We start from the raw sequence: 20,729 nt of genomic DNA on the forward strand, positions 1-20,729 counted from the left end.
GGTATTTCTCAAACTCCTATGTAAACTGTCCCATTGACCCCAAAAGTGCCAAAACAACTAAAATTGTATCAAATACTGTACTGAACTCCATTTATTTAGATGAAATAACCTCAAATGAACTAGAAATTATGATCAAAAATTTAAATAATAAGATATCAGCAGGTCCAGATGGTTGATTAAATTATGTAATTAAAAAATGTTCTCAATACATAACATTACCACTACAGTATGCTATAAATGCCTCTATCAATAGTAGAATTTTCCCAAAGTACTGAAGAAAAGTATAATGAAACCAATACTAAAAAAAGGACTGGAGACAGAAATAAAAAAACTATAGACCAATAACGATCACATCATCTTTCTCAAAACTGTTAGAGAAAATCATTTGTAATAAAATATACAAATTCTGTGCCAAATATAACATAATTAGTCCACTACAACATGCTTTCCAAAAGGGTAAATCGACAAGTACAGCTACTTCTCAATTTATTGAGATAATTGTAGGTGCATTAGAAGATAATGAGATACCCTGTGCTATTTCCCTTGATCTGTCCAAAGCCTTTGACTGCTTAGACCACTCTATGCTCATGCAAAAAATATACAAGCTTGGCATTAGAGGAAATACATACAAACTGATAAAATCTGTTCTCACGGATAGACCACACTACACCCAGATACTACATACTGAAAACTCTGTGGTTCACAAAATTATATCTGACACTGAATATCCAAAAGCAGAAGTACCTCAAGGCTCATACTAGGCCCGCTACTGTTCATACTATATACCAACGACCTACCCACCCCAGACAATACAAATATTTTAACATATGCAGGTGACACAACCATAACTTGCTAATTCAGCACTTAAATTCATATAACTTGAATATAAACTATCAAACAACAATGTATATGGCTTTCAATCCTGGAAATAAACCCAATTTTAATAATATAAACTTACAAATAGATAATAATCAAATCAATTATGAAAATCCAGTTAAAATTTTAGGTTTTGTTATTGATGACAAATTAAGATGGGCATATCATATTGACCATGTATGCAAAAAAGTAGGGAAACACTTATATCTCCTAAAACAATATCATGTGTCTGAAATAAACACAAATCTATACTATGGACTTGTATATCCATACCTAGAATATTGCATAATAGCATGGGGAGGAGCTGCACAGGAATACACTCAAAGATTGCTTACTCTGCAGAAAAGAGCCATACGGTATATGTTCAAAATACCAATTAGAAACTCATGTAGATAATTATTTAGAGAAAATAAAATTATGACTATATATTTATAAAGTAATTGAATATGTACTAAAACCCCATAAATTAGATAAAAATTCGACCATCCATCAGCACAACACACGTCAAAAAGAGAACTTCCACATGCAAGCACACAGACTTGCTCTCTCAGACAAATCACCTCATGTTGCAGGAATAAAATACCATAACAAACTTCCCACATACATCAAAGAAATTACAGAAACTCACAAGAAACTGAAAGCAAATAAACAGTGTTTAACAGATATACCTCTATATAATCTCAATGAACTTAAATAGTTAAACTGGATTAGTAAATTGAAGCATTTAAATTACTTTGATATTGTATGTCTCCTATATTTGGATTTTCTCTTTTACAAGTTTAGTATGTGACACTTATAACTGTTTGACCAATTTGGTTTATTTGTATTTTTGTGTATGCATTTTGTTGTTTTCACTGTAATCCTACCCCATTTGTAATATTTAGTATTGTATGATGTTTTCCACACCCATGGATATGGGTCTACGGAAATAAAGAATTTATTATTATTATTATTATTATTTATTGTATAGGTGACAACATCTGCTGCATTCAGTTTGTGTACGTTGGGTAAAAGAAAGAAATCGCTACTATGCAACCTAAAGTTCTGCAATTTGAAAAAGAAAATAATACAATAAATACAAAATCATGTAGTCGCTTGCATGCATCTTTCTTCACTCTTCTTGGACTGCTTCACTTTTCTGAAAATGTTCCGTTGCTTACTTACTCCTCTTTTCATATGAGCTCCTTTTACCGTACCTTCCATCTGCCCAGATGCTGTGGTGTCAGGACAAAACGTTAAGTGTACAGCAATGTCTTAGTTATAATCCCTTAGCCCACACTGTCCCCAATAACGAACTATAACATTTCCTCGCGAATTTCTGGCCTCTTCGTAACAGTCTTTGAAAAAGTCTGAAATGGTACTTTACTAGAACAAATAGAACTAATTAACAAGGAAATTATCGTCACGATATGACTCGCCTTAAATAATTTCCTGAGAATGACCTGATGATACTTGAAAGCAACTGAAATTTTTGTTCCAATCTGACTTGGAGAAAAGAGGAAGAAGAAGTAGGCGGACAACAAAACCGTGTATAACAGTGCAAAGGAAAACATACAACAACTGACACTGAGCTACATACATTTATTGAAAAACCCAAACAGATTACTTGTAACACACGAAGAAACCATTCTGAACAACAATTCTGAAGAGAGAAAGGCAGTAGAGGAAAATAAATGCAGAGTCTCTTTGAGAGTAGTATCAATGCTTGCCTGTTGTAAATAATAACAGTACTCTCACTTCAGTACCTAACATTCGGCCCCCAATATGACAACGAAATGACATAATATGACACTGTAAGAGGTAATATTTTCGGTAGAATATAGATTTTTAATAGGGGGTGCTGAAGGGGGTGCAGAAGAAAATCAAGGGGTGCTCAAGCACCCCTTCGCACCCACCTGGTGCCGCCCCTGAATCAACACCACGGTCCAACTGTCTTAACCCTGGATCATCTCCAGTTACCCATTATTTAGAGTCATGGTGAGCCCCACAATTACTCTATGCAGTAGCATCCTTGAAAATTCTCACCCTGGGAATCAAATCTGAGTCTGCTGCATATCAGTTACATATCCTGTGATGAACGAGTCATCCTGCACTGTCATTAATATGTTGTTTCATCATCATACACTACCAAAACAGTGTTACCAAAATAGTGTCCAAAATATAATTTCTTAAATAATTATCTCAATCATGATTAAATAGTATTGGATTAGATACTAAAAGTACTGCCTGATTGCAGAAGATGAGATTAACTCAAGAGGATGAATCTAAAAAGATAGGAGAATTAGGCCAAAACATGCACAAAATAACACTGTAAGTATCAGATCAATATTTCATTTGTATGCATTCAGTTGTCTTGTTTATTATCCTTTGTTTTGTTGTGTTTCCGATGACTGTTACAAAAAGCAATGCTCCTTAATGTATTTTGCCAGCTATGTTACAATGTGAAACTTCTACAGGTGTCTTCAACCCGTCAGTCGCTGCGGGCCACATTAACAATTTCAATGACGCTTGTGCTCCACTACAGTATTGACAACTGTAAGATGCTGCCATCTACAATTTACTTAATCCAGTTTTTATGTTAAGTACTCAATTTTTCAAACAGGCATGAGCCACAGCAAAGGGCTCTGCAGGCCACCTCTGCCCCGCAGGCCATGGGTGCAAGACCCCTGTTCTATGTTCTTTCAGCAGCAGACTCTTTTCATGGACAGACGTGCTGAAACACATACTACACACCCAAGGAAACGACCAAAAAATAAGTATCATATTAACAAACTTTGTAAACTGGGCTTGTTCTGGACTACCAGATTCTGCAGATTACATTGTAACCTGCAGGACTAGATCTATATGTATTTTTTTTTTTAACCAAATAAAGTCATGAGAAAAAGAAAACAGGGGAACTGATGTTTCGTGGAAAAGGCGTTTTGGTCTTTTTTAGGCACCAGAACATAAGTGCATACCCTCGAATGTATGTTGGTGGAGGTGGGTATCTTCAGGGTGTCCTCCCCACCCCCCCCAGCTTTTTATTATTTTCATGGGCCCTGTTTCTGTTTCCCTTATCCATTCCACCCCTATTTTGCCACTGAACTCCCCCAATCAGCACATGTGCATTTGCATCGATGGTTGTTACTAATGCAGATGGATATTCATATGTATATATATGTGATCATATATTGTTTATTCACTTAAAGGAGCTCACTTACCATGTAATCAATAGCCAGACCTATAAGGAGAAAACGAGTTAGTGAAAGGTATAGTAACATACAATCTCGAAAGTTTCTTTGTTATTAAATGCGAAGAGCATTAGAAATGTTTAATATTTTGAGACATGTTTTGGTTGATAACTAGGACTAGGGGTGACATGAAAGTCCATAAAAATGACTTTACCATTTTAAAAAAAAAAACTAACAATTTGTAAGATTCAATTTTTCATAAATGAGAAAAGAGTCACATTCTTGTAACAAATTAGACAAATCCAGATTTCTGGTGGTTGAAACTACTGAAACTAAAGGGGAAAATAATTAAGTGATACTGTTGTAGTTTTAATTTACAACACCCTGCAATCTTAAGTATCCAATTCCTTCTTATGTCTCCAAGATACCTGGTATTGCTACTAACTCTCCTTGCATTTGGACTGAAGTAAAAATCTTATTTATAGTTGCAGAATTTTAGGGCAAGCAATAGGAGTAGATCACAAGAAATGACCATGCAGAAGCAACACACAGTAAGACAACCTGGCAGAGTATTGAGAAATTACCAATACCAATACCCCCCTCCACCAAAAGGTCAAAAAATGTCAAATAGAGACGTTGTTTTCTGGTTCTAACTGAAGGGAGATGGACTGCTATTATGACTGTCACTTCCTCATAGGGCAATTTGAGAGAATCTGCTGGAGTCTTCTTTTAATGTGACAATGCAAGTTTTACACACTCCATGGAAAAATGGGTCAACAGATAATGATGATTATATTATTATTATTATTATTATTATTATTATTATTATTGTACTACACTACATTACACTAAAGTGCATTAGAGTATCATTCCATCAATTTCTTTTGATTAATGAGTGCACAGAAAAAAATTAAAAAGCTGGTAAACTGATGGCATTTGAGCATTATTTTCTTGACACCAAATAAGACATTTTTGTGGATTTTTTACACCCAAAATATCTGAAAGTTGAGGATAGTTTTCTGAAAGTTTTGTGTTCTCCCAGAACAAGATTTTCTACTAAAAACCTCTACAAACAGCTGAACTATGTAGGAAACTGGAAGTCTTTGATTTTCAACTAACTGCTCAAGTAGAATTGTGTTCTATAACATGCTATGTCTAGTTATTGGTGCAGCCAGTCAGAATTATTTTTCATTCGTGAGAATATGATTTACCCAGGGCTGGATTTAGGGGTGTCTGCATCCCTGGACCACCTCTGCAAAAGGCTCTCCCCTGGGGAAGGATACTTTGAAAAGGGCCAAAAAGGGAAAAAAATTGTTGTATTTGAAATATGGTAAAATATGAAATGTCTACAGTTTACAGTAGACAAAATTTACTGTTATCAATTGTACTCTACTGTATCTCTCGGAAATCTACTGAAACTCAATGGTTTCCTACTGAACACCTTCGGTAGGCCTAATGTATATGTGCACAGCAGAAGAACTACAAGTGCAATTTTCTCTTCAGTATTACATGTAATATTGTATGTAGTGTGTCTAGCTCAACATGTTGACTGTAAATGTAGCTTTTCATTCCATCTGACTTACAATTTGTTTTTATATCTAATTAAAAACCTAAACACAGTAGATATTTCAAAACACCTATTCAGTGGCGTGTCCAGGATTTTCTAAAGGGAGGGGTTATGTGTACATTTTTTAAGTAGTCAGTCCTCAATTTGCTAAATTTTCCTGCCTTTGACATTTTTTTAGAAATACTGGGCCTGGTTTATCCTGTGGGAGCATATCGATTCTAATCTCTAGTTTGTCCAGGCCTAGATTTACGTATGTGAAAACTCAGAGCTAACAACATCATATATAGAAAGTAACATTATATATAATTTTAGTTGTAACTTTCAGACCAGATTATGTCAATTGGGTAGCTAAATTTTTCATATTTTTACCATATAACTTTGAGGACAAGTTATGTCAGAGGATTATATTTTTCCATTTAAAGTATGCCATTTTCTATTTTGTACCCCTTTTCACAGCAGTTTCCAATAGAGGCTCAAGTTTGCAACCCCCCCCCTTCCCTTTTATCTATATCTGGGTTTCACTATAATCACTGTTCCAGCCAGTATTTGGAGCAGGTCTTTTATGATACCGCAGTTATATAAACAATATATATATATATATATATATATATATATATATATATATATATATATATATATATATATATATATATATATATATTAATATGAACAGACATACCTGAATTTTCATGTTGCAGGTAGAGTGGTTCAACATTAAATGTCCTATGTAAAGATCCACTGTTTCTAACCCTGCAAAGAAATTAGAAATTGCATTAAAATATTGCAATTATTTCCCTATATTCTCACAGTAAATAAGTAACTAAAAGTATAAAAGTTAATAATAAATTAAGCTTTTTTCAATGATTTCTCTCAAATTCTCTTTGATCAGAAATAATATTAAATATAATTTAACGAATGCCTCTAAAACTGAAAATTAATTACTAAGGAAACAGTTGTGTTAAATTTTGATTTTATCTTGGAAATGCAATGTTGCACAGAGTATGTACAGTTTAGAAACTATACAAAGCATACTTAATTCAGGATTTATAACAATGTTCTGACAAGAACTATAAAGATTTTTGATGGAAAGTTAATGAAAAGGTTTGCTTCAACAAAGATTGAACATGCATCTCTGTACAAGTGCATCAACTGTCATAAGTGTCAAGTTTACATATAGCAAAAACAGTCAAGCTTTATATATAAACAAACATTAATAGGAACTTACCACATGGCAGTGCAATCGAAATGCACCATCATCCATTTTGATGGATTGAATGCAATAGAGTCCACATATTCAATTCCTGCCAACCATTTTCTAAACTCAGGACAGATGAAGGCTGTTCCTGCATAAGCAGCATCCACGTGGAGCCACAGAAGCTCATTTTTACCTTGGATAAAATATACATGACTTAAAATCTGGAAACTAATAATACTAATAGTCATTAAAATACTAATATTGGTGCCAGAAAAATCTACGGAGGAAATATTTTCTTGGGGCAGTCACAATTATTATATCACTAAATACCATACAAAAATGCATATTTCACATGAAAGAGCATTTATTTATCAACTTTTACTTGTTTTCTAGTGAAGCCTCATACGTGGTTTTTCTCTTGTACTCAATTACCACATGAGAAAAATTAAATTTTAAATTTCATCCAGGGCTTGGAATAGTTACTTTCATGAAATGGAACACTTTACATTCGTTAACATTGTGTCTTTGTCTCCGACTACAGGAATGAGATTAACGACTAGTGAAATGACAAGCTATATTACAATTAATAATAGTTAATATCAAAAGATTTACATAAACATCAAATAATGCAAAATACATTGGAAGAGACTTGAGGGATTTTAATTCTTTTTTAAAATTTAAACAGACAAAATGCTGAATGGTAGTCAGCTGACCCAGAGTTGTTTTTTTTAATTAAATATGCGGCGGAGTGATTAGCACATTGCGTTACGATGCCAGGGGTCCCCGGTTCAAATCCTCGCCTGGGCATGGATGTTTGTGAGTGTCCATTCATTAATTTCATCATATCATCTCCATCTTTGCAAATTAGCCAAAAGTGGCACAAAAAGTGAAGTAAAATAAAGCAAATCAATAATAATAACAAGAGAAGAAAAAATGACAGAAAGGCATTGAAAAGGGAAAATTTTAAAAAGAAAATACTGCAGAAAAGGATATTTTATCGTCAATTTCCAATGAAAAATTGAGTATTATCATTGTTTCTATAAATAAATAGTTCCACGTATGCATATACTGTATAGAATTATATGTATACAGGATGCCCTTTATCTGTGAACATTAGGGATCTAGAAGCAATCATGGTCCTCTATATGTCTCTGAAACTTCCACCCTCCATATTTTTCGGTACAGCTTACTGTACAGCATCATGAACAGTAAACATAATGATACATACAGAAAAATAAACACATTAATTAAAGCTGTAGCCTCAAGCTAACGCCTAAAATGCATATGTTTTTATAGCCTACATATTGCTAGTAACATATTACTCGACTCTCAAAAAACATACAATATTTTGTGGACTTTCTTCCAAGCAAAATTGAATAATTTAGAAGTTCTTAAAAGAGAATTAGTCCATCCTGATAGTTAGAATAGGGTTTAATAATTCTCTGAATGAATAAGGTTTCGTTGATAGGAATGAATAAGAGAATTTTATATATTGCACAATGTATTAAATATTAGTCAATTTCAACTTTCAAAAACGTTTTCAGATCTTTAGCAAATGAATTCACAAGACTGATATAAAGAATGATAGATTAAAAATGCTTTGGAATTAATATATGCAACGAAACGCTTAATTGCAAAAAGAAAACAGAGTAAAGTTTAATTCAAGTACAAAAAAATATTCTAGTGTTACTCTTGATACATTTTAACGCATCATTTGTAGCTGATACATTAAAAGATTCGTTGTATCAGACGTCTGTAGCCTACAGTTGTATAAGTTGATATCTTTGAAGTGAAAAAATTAAATTTGATAATTTCATTTTCTGTGCATATTTGTATTTGCTTGTTGGTACTTTTACATACATACTCGTATTTTCATACACTTGAAGCTAAGTAGAAATATAATCCATGCGTTTCTCTCAAATATTTATTGCATGTATTGATAATAATATTTATGTAAAGTTAAGCAAAATTATACTTACATATAGGTCCTAGTTCTTCTAAATTATCAAAAGCACAAGCTCCAGTCGTACCAAGAGTTGCACATAGCTGTGAAAAGGAACAATTATAATATTAGTTATAATTTTAGTATTATTTACAGAGTCAGTGATTTATCCAAACACATCCATAACACACCCCATAATTGTCTTTACAAAGGTTCAATTTGTGGTTATTTTAGCTCTAAAGTTAACCTTAACCCCCCGAAAAAAGAACAAGTTACACACCTCCAGATGGAAAATTTTGGATAAACCCGTACTGTTCTGAAGTTCGAACAGTTCGAGAAGTTCTTGTTTGCTGGCGAATATTTTTTAAAAGGAGAGTAAACAAAAATATTAAACTTTGCCCTAAGCAGAGCAAAGGCAAGGCCGAATGGGGGGAGGGGGTAATTTATATTTTCTCCCTGGAAGTAAAAAACTGTAGCTTCGACACAAGATTCCGTTCTATATCATTGAAAACCCGAATGTACAGACAAGTCGTGTTGAGTCGGTCATAGTTGGTAGTCTTTTCTATCCACCAAATTTTATCTTTGTAGGTCTAGCAGATGCTAAGATATTGATTGTTGAACAATGTACACATTTTGCATGGCTAAAATAGACCATTGCCGTTACTCAAATTATTCTAATGACCTTTTTACCTGAAGTCGGACCTGGATACCCCTACGGCAAGGGAAATTTGCCTTCATGTAGCAACACTGCCTCTGCCAAGGGAAAGCAGGAAGGATCGAGCAGTTTTCTTCCGCCAACGGTAGAACTGACTAAATAGCCACTCGCCCATTTCCCCTTCGGCTCCCTCTCCTTCCTCACGTACAATCTGGGAGGAAACCAGGTCGTCAGAAGGGTGCATTGGACAACGATCAGTGGTGTACATAAACCAGTCTAATAATTTACTTAAATTCTGGTTTAGAAGTTTGTTTTAAATTTTTCTATTTGAGTTTTGTTGAGTTTTCGTTTTAAGTCCACTTTATGCACAGGAAGGATAATCGGGACTGGACCTACAGTTTAAAGTTGGATCCGAACAACTTTTGCCTCCATCGGGTATCGAACCCGGGACACCTTGATTACAAGGCGACGACGTTACCACTACGCCATCGGGGAGGCCATATTTTTTATTCGATTTGATTTACTTCACTTCGCTTTTATGCCACTTTTTTCTAATTGCGAAGATGAGGATGAGTGATGATGATATGATGAAATTAATGAGACAATCACAAATAACACCTATGTCCAGGCTGGGACCTCTGGCGTCGTCAGCGTTGTCAAAATTTGTGTTTTTTATAAAAGAAACAAAACAAACAGTTTTTTTTGTTTTAAACATGTTTTAAATGTTTTAAACAGGAACCGAGAAAAAACATGTTTTAAACCAATAAAACGTTTAAAACATAATGCCAAGAAGACTTATTTTCTAAGAATAATGATTAAAAAGAATCTCTTAATCATCCAAGGATGGACTGTGTTCTTATTATGAGTAAACGCTTGACTAACTTCCTAAAATACATGTTTACGTTTGTCTTAACTCTCGCATGTTCGCTGTTCCAGAAGACGTCAACTAATCCACAGTTGCCAGACCCCACTCAGACCACGTGGTAGCTACTCTGTTTTTCTAAATATATTTTATCGTGAATGCAACTAAATATTGACATTAACAACTATGTGCAGTGTGTTAAGTGAGGAACAAAACTGTTTCATCCACTATTCAATTTTAAAATGTTTTAAACACTTGTAAAAAAAACATAGCCAGGTGTTTTAAACGTGGCCCACGAGTATTCATCATGATATGTTTATTTGTTAATCGATGTACATTTTCAGTCACTGAACAAATTTCTATTCACAATAAACAAAATGACACGGATTGAATGAAAAGGCAAAGTTACAAAACTCGCAAATAACCACAAACAATCTAACATCAAGTGTCAAAATGTGTTTTAAACAAGTCTGAGAAAAACATGTTTAAAACATTTTGTTTCGAACGTTTTAAACATTTGTGAAAAAACAAAGCCGTGTGTTTTAAACGTTTAAACAAGTTGTTTAAAAACTTTTGTTGCCCATATATTAAAGCTGTATATAAACACATGTGAAAAAAAAACTGGTTTACTTGCAGTAAACGCGATCTCACGGATAATTCGCCACTGGTGGACATCGGACACCAATATAACGATATGTTCCACAAACTCCCCACTATAATTCACGAAACCAGGGAGTTCTTTTTTAATGACCCTGTGTGTTGGCGCTACAGTACGTTGCTTATTTCCCACCACTACTGGAAACGGGAGGTGGGGAATGAAGACGAGGAAAACAATATACGAATTTATACTGTAACCGCAATTCGAAGCTATATTCGAGAAAGCACTCCTTTCTGCAAGCAGTTGGCTGTTAAGAATTCTCCAGAGGAACTCCAAAAACGGCAGTAAATCATTTCGCAGCTCCACCAACCACCTGATCTCTATCGTTTTGTCTGCGTCTTTCGACGAGCTACGACGCACGGCACTAGATTGCTCGGGTACTCGAGAGAATTCCGTACGGAAAGAAGAAAATCGTTTGCGCTTAATTGAACATTTCGCTTAGTCTCATTTCGATGCGGATTTTCGTCCAAGGTTTCTCCACGCAGGTGAGTCGATTCGGACATTGTCGGCAATATTCGTTTTCAGCGTAAATTGGCGTTACCTTTCGTTTCTGGGAAACGATGTCCTTGTAGTTTTCCAAAGCATTATTTAAAGTAAGCTAACGCATGTGTGGAACGTTCTGGTCTTGTAATTATACAGGATGGCCAGGAATCAATGAACGAACATGTGGATGAATGGTGAATGCAACGCGAGCCCCAGGGAGGATTATGCTGGCTGTGGGTCCTGGTGCTACAGCCTAGTTAGCCTGCAAAAAATGCCACTCAGGCTGCGTAGTTTGGGCGCCCTTCCCCCCCCCCCCCCCAAGGCCTATGACGCACTCCCCCAAAAGGTAGAACATTCTCCCCGCCCCCTTTTATGCCGAATTCATTTAATCAAATTATTTTGGTCAGTCAAAATTTGCGGGAAAATATTATACAGAGATGCCAACAATCTAAAGGCGCATGTCTTTCGAAACCTTTCACTGCAGTTGAAATTAAAACACTAAAAAAGGAAAACATGGCTCACTTACATGTTTGCTAACATAAAACGTACAATACTGCCATTGTTAGTGTACTGGACCTTATTCTTCACAGTTTATCCACTTGACTAACCTTGTATTAATACGAACAGCACACCCCACACCTTTCCAAACAGATTCTAAAGTCGTAAGAGGTGGTGTTTCATTTCAAACCCATCGCCGCGATCATCCACAGGTATGTAGAAAAACTGTACATAATACCTGTAACTAAAAATCAATAGCAATTGATAGCTAAACTATAAATTTTGTCCCCCCCCCAAAAAAAAAATCCCATGACGCAGGCACGTCATGAATCCAACCTGTGGGCACCCCTGCTGCGTGGAAGAGATATTTACATTTGAGTGTCACCCCTTACACCACTGAACATATTGCTTTCTTGCTTTGGGAGGAATGTCCACTCACTGGCGTATTTCTGGTTTCATTTTTGGAGGTAGGGTTTTTGAGTATGTAAATTAATTTGTAGTTACCAATCAGCAAACTAAACTTTGCCTTGCGGTTCTAAGTGCCTTAGAATATTGGTTCTAATCCAGGTCAATAAATTCTTATGATAACCCACAACATTTAGAAAAACTTGCAAGACAGCCAAAACGCACAATTACACAGAAAACTTGACCAAATTTCTATTTCCAAGTTCAAACTTCACGTCTATCTAATCCACATACAAGTTTCTTGTGGACACTTTAATACATGTAAAATATCACTATATCAGTACTATCCAATGAAAACTTAGGTGGAAAACAGCCTTTTGTTGTCTCGGCTCGGTGAGGTTGGCCAGTTGCAGAATGCTGTCCTCTTGGCTGGTATAGTAGATGCTTTGAATTCCATTTTCTTTGAGGGGGCTAAAAAATCTCTGAAAGGGATAAAAAAATCCCCGTTAATTCACACAGTGCCTTTACACCCGTCAGATTAAATGTGTGGTCGATCAGGCACTGTATTGGAACAGAAGAACAATTAACCCTAGCAGGACCAAGGTGTGGCATAAAGTACCACTTTTGAAGTTTTTGTGTTGGTAATCGAAACTGCCTTGAGCAATTGAATTAAAAATCCTGTTTATTGTCAATTCAGATGTGTTTTTTCATATTTGCTAAAATTCAAGAGAAAATTTTATCCATTTCAATTTTTAAACTGAAGTTGACTGAGCCACATGTAGCATATAGAGCAAAGAACATTGAGGGATTGAATGCAAATACAGGTACGGCAATGGAAAACGTTCTTCAAAGGAAAATTAGGTCAACGGTTGACAATCCCATAGATATATCTACTTATGCAACTGCTTCGAGAAAAGGAAATATGTGTTACATTTGCATTTCCAATGGAGAAAAAAGAAACAAACTCTCACGAACTACATTTTCATGCAATGGCTGTGGTAAATGTGTCTGTGGAAGACACTGCATGAAAGTTCAGATCTGTGACAACTGTGTTATTTCTAATAATAGTGAGTAATACTGAGGAACTGTAATTTACTGACAATGTTGAACTGAAATGTGTTATAATGTTATAATGTATTATTCTATTATTGTTAATAATAAATATGCAGATGTACATTTCCAAATAAAAAAATATTTAACATACATTAAAAATATACAAAATTTGACTTACTTACATTTCAAAGTAAAAAAATAAATTTAACAAACATTAAAATTATACAAACTATGACTTATATTAAACAAAACATACTAGTAGTGCAAAATAACTAACAAATGTTGCGGAATAGTAAAGTGGCACAAAATGCCACCCTTAGTCCAGCATGTAACATATCAGACCTTGGTCCTGCTAGGTTAACTAACACTGGGGTTTCCAAACTTTTTCGTTTCACGGCTCCCTTAGTGTTTCGAGATTTCACCCAAGTCAAAATGTAGGCCTCAGGCCCGGTTTAGACGAAAGCATTTTTCATAATATTTATGTCATGACCAAAATACTACCGTGTAAAGTGATTCTTATGGCATTTCAGCTGCCATGGCATATTTCGTGGCATTTCTTAAGGATAGGATCCGTCCTATTTCCGTAACAATTTTCATAGCATAACCAATCAGTAGCGACCTTTATGCAGTGATGTGCGTCTACGCGTAAACAACGATTGTCTACATTCTACGTGTAGACAATGTAAACTATGTAATCTACGTAATCAACGTAGACAACATGGCGTTCGGCGTTCTCCGTGCAAGGCACGCGCATCGTTCTAGAAGCAGCAACCAGCATCAGCAGGTGGACATAGAGAGCGTGAAGTTCCACTGTCCAGCAATAAGTGTTTTTAGTATTTATTTACGTTCAACCAATTCCCTAGGTATTAATTGAACTGCAAAATAAACTTGTCGCGACATACCACAAAAAATACGATGTCCGTAGAATGACAAGATTTGTTTTATTTCCATTTCCACCATTTCACATGTGGAAAAATCTGCTTTAAAGACACATGCACTTTCCTATGCAGTAATAAGACAAAAAAAAATATTTCTAGCCTTCCCTTTTGTCAGTGTAAAAAATAATGACAGTTTTCAATATGGCAGTGATTTGTTTCTCTTTCGGTAGTCCCTTTCCCGTCGTTAGTGAAAATTCGATAACTTTCATTACGTCAGATGGTCTAAGTTGGCTATAGACCCAGATTATAGAACATGAAGAAAAAAAATACTTTCTCTTTCGTAGACCACTGTGATTTATTTCTTCCCTGATGTTTGCATTGTCTACAGTAGACTATGTAAACTATAAGCCAATGTAATCTTCGTGTAGATTACGCGTAGACAACGCAGTAGACGTAAACTTATAGTCTAGGGCACATCACTGCCTCCAGGTCACTAGTGCAGGTGTAATGGCGCCCGCGTGAGATGTAAACAATGTATCACTTCACATTTTTAAAAGCCAATAACTATTCAACCGAGAGGAATAACGTTTCCAACAAAACAGTATTATGTACAAATCAATGGCGCTGCTTAAATACATACTTTATAATGTTTACAGTATACGCATGGAAGAATACTTTAGTTGTTTCAATGGTGAATACAGTGCACTCATCATAGATGGTGTAACTCGACGAGCCTTTCGTGCTGTATATATTATACATTGTAATTGCTAAAGCTAACCGAAAAGTTACATGAAATGCTTCCGTGTAAAGTACTACCTGCTATTAGATTCTTGGAAGCATTTACATAGCATTTATGCTAGCAAAAATGTTAAAGAAAATGCTTCCGTCTAAAGGGGGCCTAAACCTTTCATCGATCAGGCACTGTATTGGAAGGGAAGAACAATTGACTAACGTAATGTAAACGGGCGAGTTTATTGCTGTCATTTTCGATGAGCTCTGTCTAAACAGCCGTATTGGAATGTTCTCGCCTTTAAAGTACGCGGGAGGGAACAAAAAATGTCTTCTTTGAAGGAGAAGAAGTACGAAGGGGAGGAAAAGAAGAACACGGATTTTGTGAAATGGCTTTTAAGCGCGACGAAGTTTCGTTCCAGAAATCGCCGTCGGATGAAAAAGCTTGCGAAGGTATTCGAATCTTAATTGGTTCCCATGAGAGTGCAGATCCGCTTGCCCAATTTATCTTTGCTTCCAGTCCTTCCCCCTCCTTCCGTCTTCCTCTCTTCGTCCAATCTCCGTCTTCGATTGTTTCTTTTATAGTTCTCGCTGATGATGTTTCGTCTTCCGGCAAATCCCGTTGGCGGTCAACTCTGTCGGCAGCCATGAAAATCTTTCCCGCCTTTCAATGTGCATGTTGCTGTTTGGTTGACGTCCCACGTCTACTTCTAATAGGTCATTTTGAGCACGAAATATGTTACTATGTTCCATAATCTATATCGGTGTTTCAAGGGTTTCATTAGAGAGGGTCCGATCACCCTCCTCCAAAAGAGTTGACAAGAACAAAAATTAATAAGAAAAATATTTGTATGCCGTTTACTGTGCAATATGAACTTTATTCATTTTCGTAAAGCTTACAGGAAGATAAGTATGGTTCAAATTATTCGATCCTCGGTCGGTTCAAATCCGGGAACTTTTCTAACGATGGAAGCGGCCTGGGCGATGCTGATCACATCACCCCCACTCATGACCGGATCAAGAAAGTGTGGGGCGTTACCCCCACACCCCCTATACGCTTTCATGGCGTGGTGCTATGCACAGGGGAGCACTTTACCTTTTTTACAGGAAGATAATAATTTCATTCGAATAAATGAGTGCAAGCTCCTGTGGCGGAGTGGTCAGCACATCGAGCTACGACGCCAGGGGTCCCACGTTCGAATCAAGGCCTCGGAATTGATGTTTGTGAGTGTCCATTCATCATGTCATCACTCATCCCCATCTTTGCAAATTAGCCAAAAGTGGCACGAAAAGCGAAGTAAAATAAAGCAAATCAATGAATCAATCAATCGAATGATTGAGTTTTGTGTTGACAGTGCCTACGAAATGAATGCTTAATGATAGTAATGATAATAATAATAACAATAGTTTATTTTAAGTGCTGAGCACAGTATATAACCTAATACAGTACTAAGTGTAGTAAAACATTACAGCGATAAAATAGGTACGATGTAGAATAATGCATTGATAGTAACATTAAATTTCAAATTTGTTTGAACAATTTATTTATTCTACGATACCTCTAAAAATTAATAATTAAATAATGCAATGGCCAGATACATCATCACGTCCAATTTCTACAATTTATAACATATTATCATATAAAGTATCTATTAGTGTTTTTATTAATTCACTACCATTGTTACTATTTACTGAAATAAAGGAATTTTTGTCTAGTGCTGTACTTTGGAACTTTGTAAACTATAGCTCTTATGAAATGGACACTGTCGATCTTTGATGATAGCATATTATGCACAAATACACTAATTTTGTTACTTATTGCAATTTAAGTGATTCCAACCACTCCTCATATTTAAATGTTACACAGGATGTTTTTGTTTTCACGTACAATAATCTGATATATAATTTCTTAACTGATTCTATTTCAATTTCACGTGTGACGTGCCGTAGTCCTACTTAGTAAAAATACCAGAATTAAAAGTTTCATTTCGCCAGACATTACTGTTGCTTTTATTGGCAAAGAATATTGTACTGTACTGTATGTTACATGTTCGACAGTGTTCAGTTTAATAAAAAGCAACCCATGTTTACTGAGACCTTTTTGCTTCTACTATCGTGTACTTTTCACCGTTTAAGTTTGCGCTATCACTTATGATACACCCTGTATACATGACATTGTCTATATATATCCTGTACCAGCTAACTGTAGACCAGGCGAACGACAACAAGTCTCTGCGCAAGTAGTGACGCGAGACGTCTCCACCAATGAACAGTGAGAGGAACGGGATTGCGTAATGGACGACTGGAGTTTACCCGCTTTTACTGGCTTTCACCACTCGATTTCCCTCCTCCTTCTCTGCCGCTATGCGAGGCCCTGCTCCACAGTTAGCTGGGACAGAGTATAGATCGTACCATCTGACAAGAGGTGGTGGCACTACGATTCCATGGCAGAGCTGCAGCAAATAAGCCAATGATTACTACCCGGAATGCGGCACGTCAATTACAGTGGGTGCAAAGAATGTCGCCAATGGTCCTTAGAACAATGGAAAGACATCGTGTGGACTGACGAATTGCGCTACACATTGTGTCGATCTGATCGACGCTTGCGGACTTGGCGAATGCCCGGGGAACGGTTCTTACTGGAATGTATTGTCCCCATTTATTTATTGCAATATTTATTTATTTATTTTAGAAATTTCCAGTACAGCAGAAGCCATTTTAAACCAGAAAGAAACATAGTACAAAAAACATTAAAAGTAGTGCTCAAAATAACATCAACAAGAGAACATGACAAAACAAAACATAGCATTCCGGAAATCAGTTTCACAAATTTCTAAAATAAATAAATAATGCAATAAATAAATGGGGGACAATACATTCCAGTAGGAACCGTTCCCCGGGCATTCGCCAAGTCCGCAAACGTCGATCAGATCGACACAATGTGTAGCGCAATTCGTCAGTCCACACGATGTCTTTCCATTGTTCTAAGGACCATTGGCGACATTCTTTGCACCCACTGTAATTGACGTGCCGCATTCCGGGTAGTAATCATTGACTTACACAATTTTTGTGTAAGTTGATGATAAAAGACGAATAACTGCTGAAAATATCTATTTTCCTTGCTCCGTGTTTTATGTCCACACACTCTGAGGGAGAGTTCGTGGAGTGGGATGCTACATCTCATGTTTCCATTTATGACATAATCTAGAAATTTCATATCTGCAATGTATCTACGTGATTCTGGGGTATTAATATGCAAATTTTTGAGCAGATCTCTCTTGGATAGGTGTCTTGGTGCCGCTACTGTAAATCGAATGATAGAGAGGAAAAAGCTGAGAACATTGTCGATCTTGGACATATGAGAATGAACATCTGCGTATATTCCAGATGGGTGGACAGTATTCTAAAATGGGGGACACAAATGTTTTGAAGTTTATGGGTAGTGCTCTTGGGTTATTGATTTTGGTGAATGTGTGCAGTGGGCCTAGCATACGTGTTGCTTTCTTTGTGATGGTTGAGATGTGATTTTTAAAAGTGAGTTTTCAATCTATAAGGATATAAAGATCTCGGTGTTCTGCTTCCGTCGGTAGAGGGAGCTCATTAAGTGTATAATTACTTTCAAGCTGGAACCAGATGTAGGAAAGGTACGTTAAACCGAAGGTTCCCTGAATACTGTTACACCATGTTTGCTTGCCAATTGTTCGTTGGTGGTCATTTCATCAACAAAACGACAATCACTTTCTGTCAACAAACCGAAGAGAGGCAAGCAAACTTTCTCCATCCACAAGACATTGACCACTGTGTTCTGGGACAGACATGGTCCACTCCTTATTGAGTTCATGCTGCATGGTCAAACCTTCATTGCGATTATACACATATTGTGCGGCAATGACGAGACTGAGAAGAGCTATTCGCAGGAGAGGCCTCTTGTCTGACGGCGTGATCATTATCCATGACAACGTCCGATCGCAAATCGCCAAAGAAGTTTCGGTAGAAGATTTGGGAACACCCAGCCTACAGCTCTGATCCCGCCCCTAGCGAATATCATATTTTTACAAAATTTAAGGAGTTTTGGGGAGTAAAGTGCTTTGATGACAACAAAGAGGTCCTTCAAACGATATCTGCATTACTCAATGGTTTGGCGGCAGAAGTTTATGACGATGGTGTACGAAAACTTGTACTGTCACTGTCATGAGTGCCTGTGTAGAAAAAAATAGCTAAAGTTCTGTACACTCACCGGCCATAAAAATGGGACACCTAGATCCTGAAATATTAGCTTTCCTGCATGGCGTTAGGGGTGTTGTCTAACTCAACGGCGATAATTTAGTAGCAAATTTTCAATGGCAACTTCTACCAACGCCGTAGAGATAGACAATACACACACACATAACGCCTCACAAGGAAACTAGTATTTCAGGAACTAGATGTCTCATTTTCATTGCTGGTGACTGTACATTCAGAGTAATTAGGTTTAGTTAAACTAACTTCTTTCGTTCTTTTTTTATTACCGAAACGGTAATACAGTAAAACCTCGTTAATCTGGACTAATGGGGGGATAAGTTGACCACCATTTACAGCAACAAAACACGTTTATTATGTTGTCTTTAAAGGGCATAGGTTTGTACGGCCACGTATTATAGTGACCAGAGGTTTACGAGAATATGCCGAGGGTATTCCTGTGTCAATGCGGCTTCTTCCAGAATGCCTGTGGGAAATAGAATTTCATCAGTGGTTGCCTGCCTTTTCTTTGGGAAGTTCTCCCATGGACGTTGGATGTACGTATTGTTAGCCGTTACGGAGCAAAATGACGAATGCGATTGTTGACTTCTAGCCACATTTAAAACCTTGCATTCTGCTTCTGGGGGGTGGGGTGTTTGCCTCTCCGAATTAAGCGAAGTCCGGCTTATCGGGGTCCGGATTAACGAAGTTTTACTGTACTACTTTCTGGACGTACCTCGCAGTATGAAGAAACTGATGATGATGCAATACACTGTCATATATATCCTTACATCTCAACAGACACCTGGAAATCAAAAATGTAAATAGAATACTAGAAGCATACCACATATCGTGCACTTAAATTATACTTACGAAGAATGGAACGAGTCCCTTCTCCCTGTCTTTGTGGATGGCTTCGATGAGCTTGTCTCCTCGAAGACTCAAGGAATCGTCGCTTTCGATGTATCGCATCTTCACCAAACCTATCAGTCCCGCCTTCTCCACAGAGGAATGAGCCTGGGAGAAAAAATAAATTCGATCATTTCCTGAACTCAAAGCGATCTACTGCTCTACAAAGAAGAGAAAACCCTCTTGCGCTGTCATCGAATTTTAAATCCTATGCGATGGAACGGAGGCATGCTTGCCATGTATGTCATCTAGTCCTGCCCCTGCGTTGCCAAAATGTGTGGCGTTTTTCAACGCATCATTGTCACCTTTACTCAGTGTTTGAGTATGTCCAAATGAAAAGGAGACCTTTGCTGTAGCGGCATTGTATCTAATCGAAGAAGGTAAATATGTTTGCCGATAGATGGTGCGGTGTTTGTCCCAGATTGCTGGTGTAACGAACGGCTTTGCCTGTTGTTTCCTCAGTTGGCGAGAGTTGTTTTGTGCAGACGGGTGCATTATGGATTCCTCCAGATCAGCGCAGAGGGAATAGTGCTGCTCCAGGACAACATTAGGCCACGTGTGGCCAAGACGACCCTCGACCTGCTGAGATCATTTCAATGGAAAGTCCTCACGCATCCTCCATACAGCCCCG

The 20,729-nt window shown here is 36.8% G+C and overlaps 1 protein-coding gene across 2 annotated transcripts in view; it reads right to left on the bottom strand.

Annotated features, from left to right (window-relative positions):
* The window catches only part of Hdc (histidine decarboxylase), a 179,753-nt gene that overhangs the window by 24,311 nt on the left and 134,713 nt on the right, over window positions 1-20,729 (bottom strand). For both annotated transcript variants that reach the window (XM_083142564.1, XM_083142563.1), the window contains exons 7-11: window positions 20,063-20,206; window positions 8,788-8,854; window positions 6,839-7,001; window positions 6,293-6,363; window positions 4,077-4,096 (exon numbers count right to left, since the gene is read on the bottom strand). In XM_083142564.1, coding sequence (XP_082998690.1) covers window positions 4,077-4,096; window positions 6,293-6,363; window positions 6,839-7,001; window positions 8,788-8,854; window positions 20,063-20,206 — 465 coding nt within the window. The remainder of the gene's footprint in view (window positions 1-4,076; window positions 4,097-6,292; window positions 6,364-6,838; window positions 7,002-8,787; window positions 8,855-20,062; window positions 20,207-20,729) is intronic.

The sequence above is a fragment of the Lepisma saccharinum genome, chromosome 21 (genome assembly GCF_977018435.1).
Source record: "Lepisma saccharinum chromosome 21, izLepSacc3.1, whole genome shotgun sequence".
Classification (NCBI taxonomy): Eukaryota; Metazoa; Arthropoda; class Insecta; order Zygentoma; family Lepismatidae; genus Lepisma; species Lepisma saccharinum.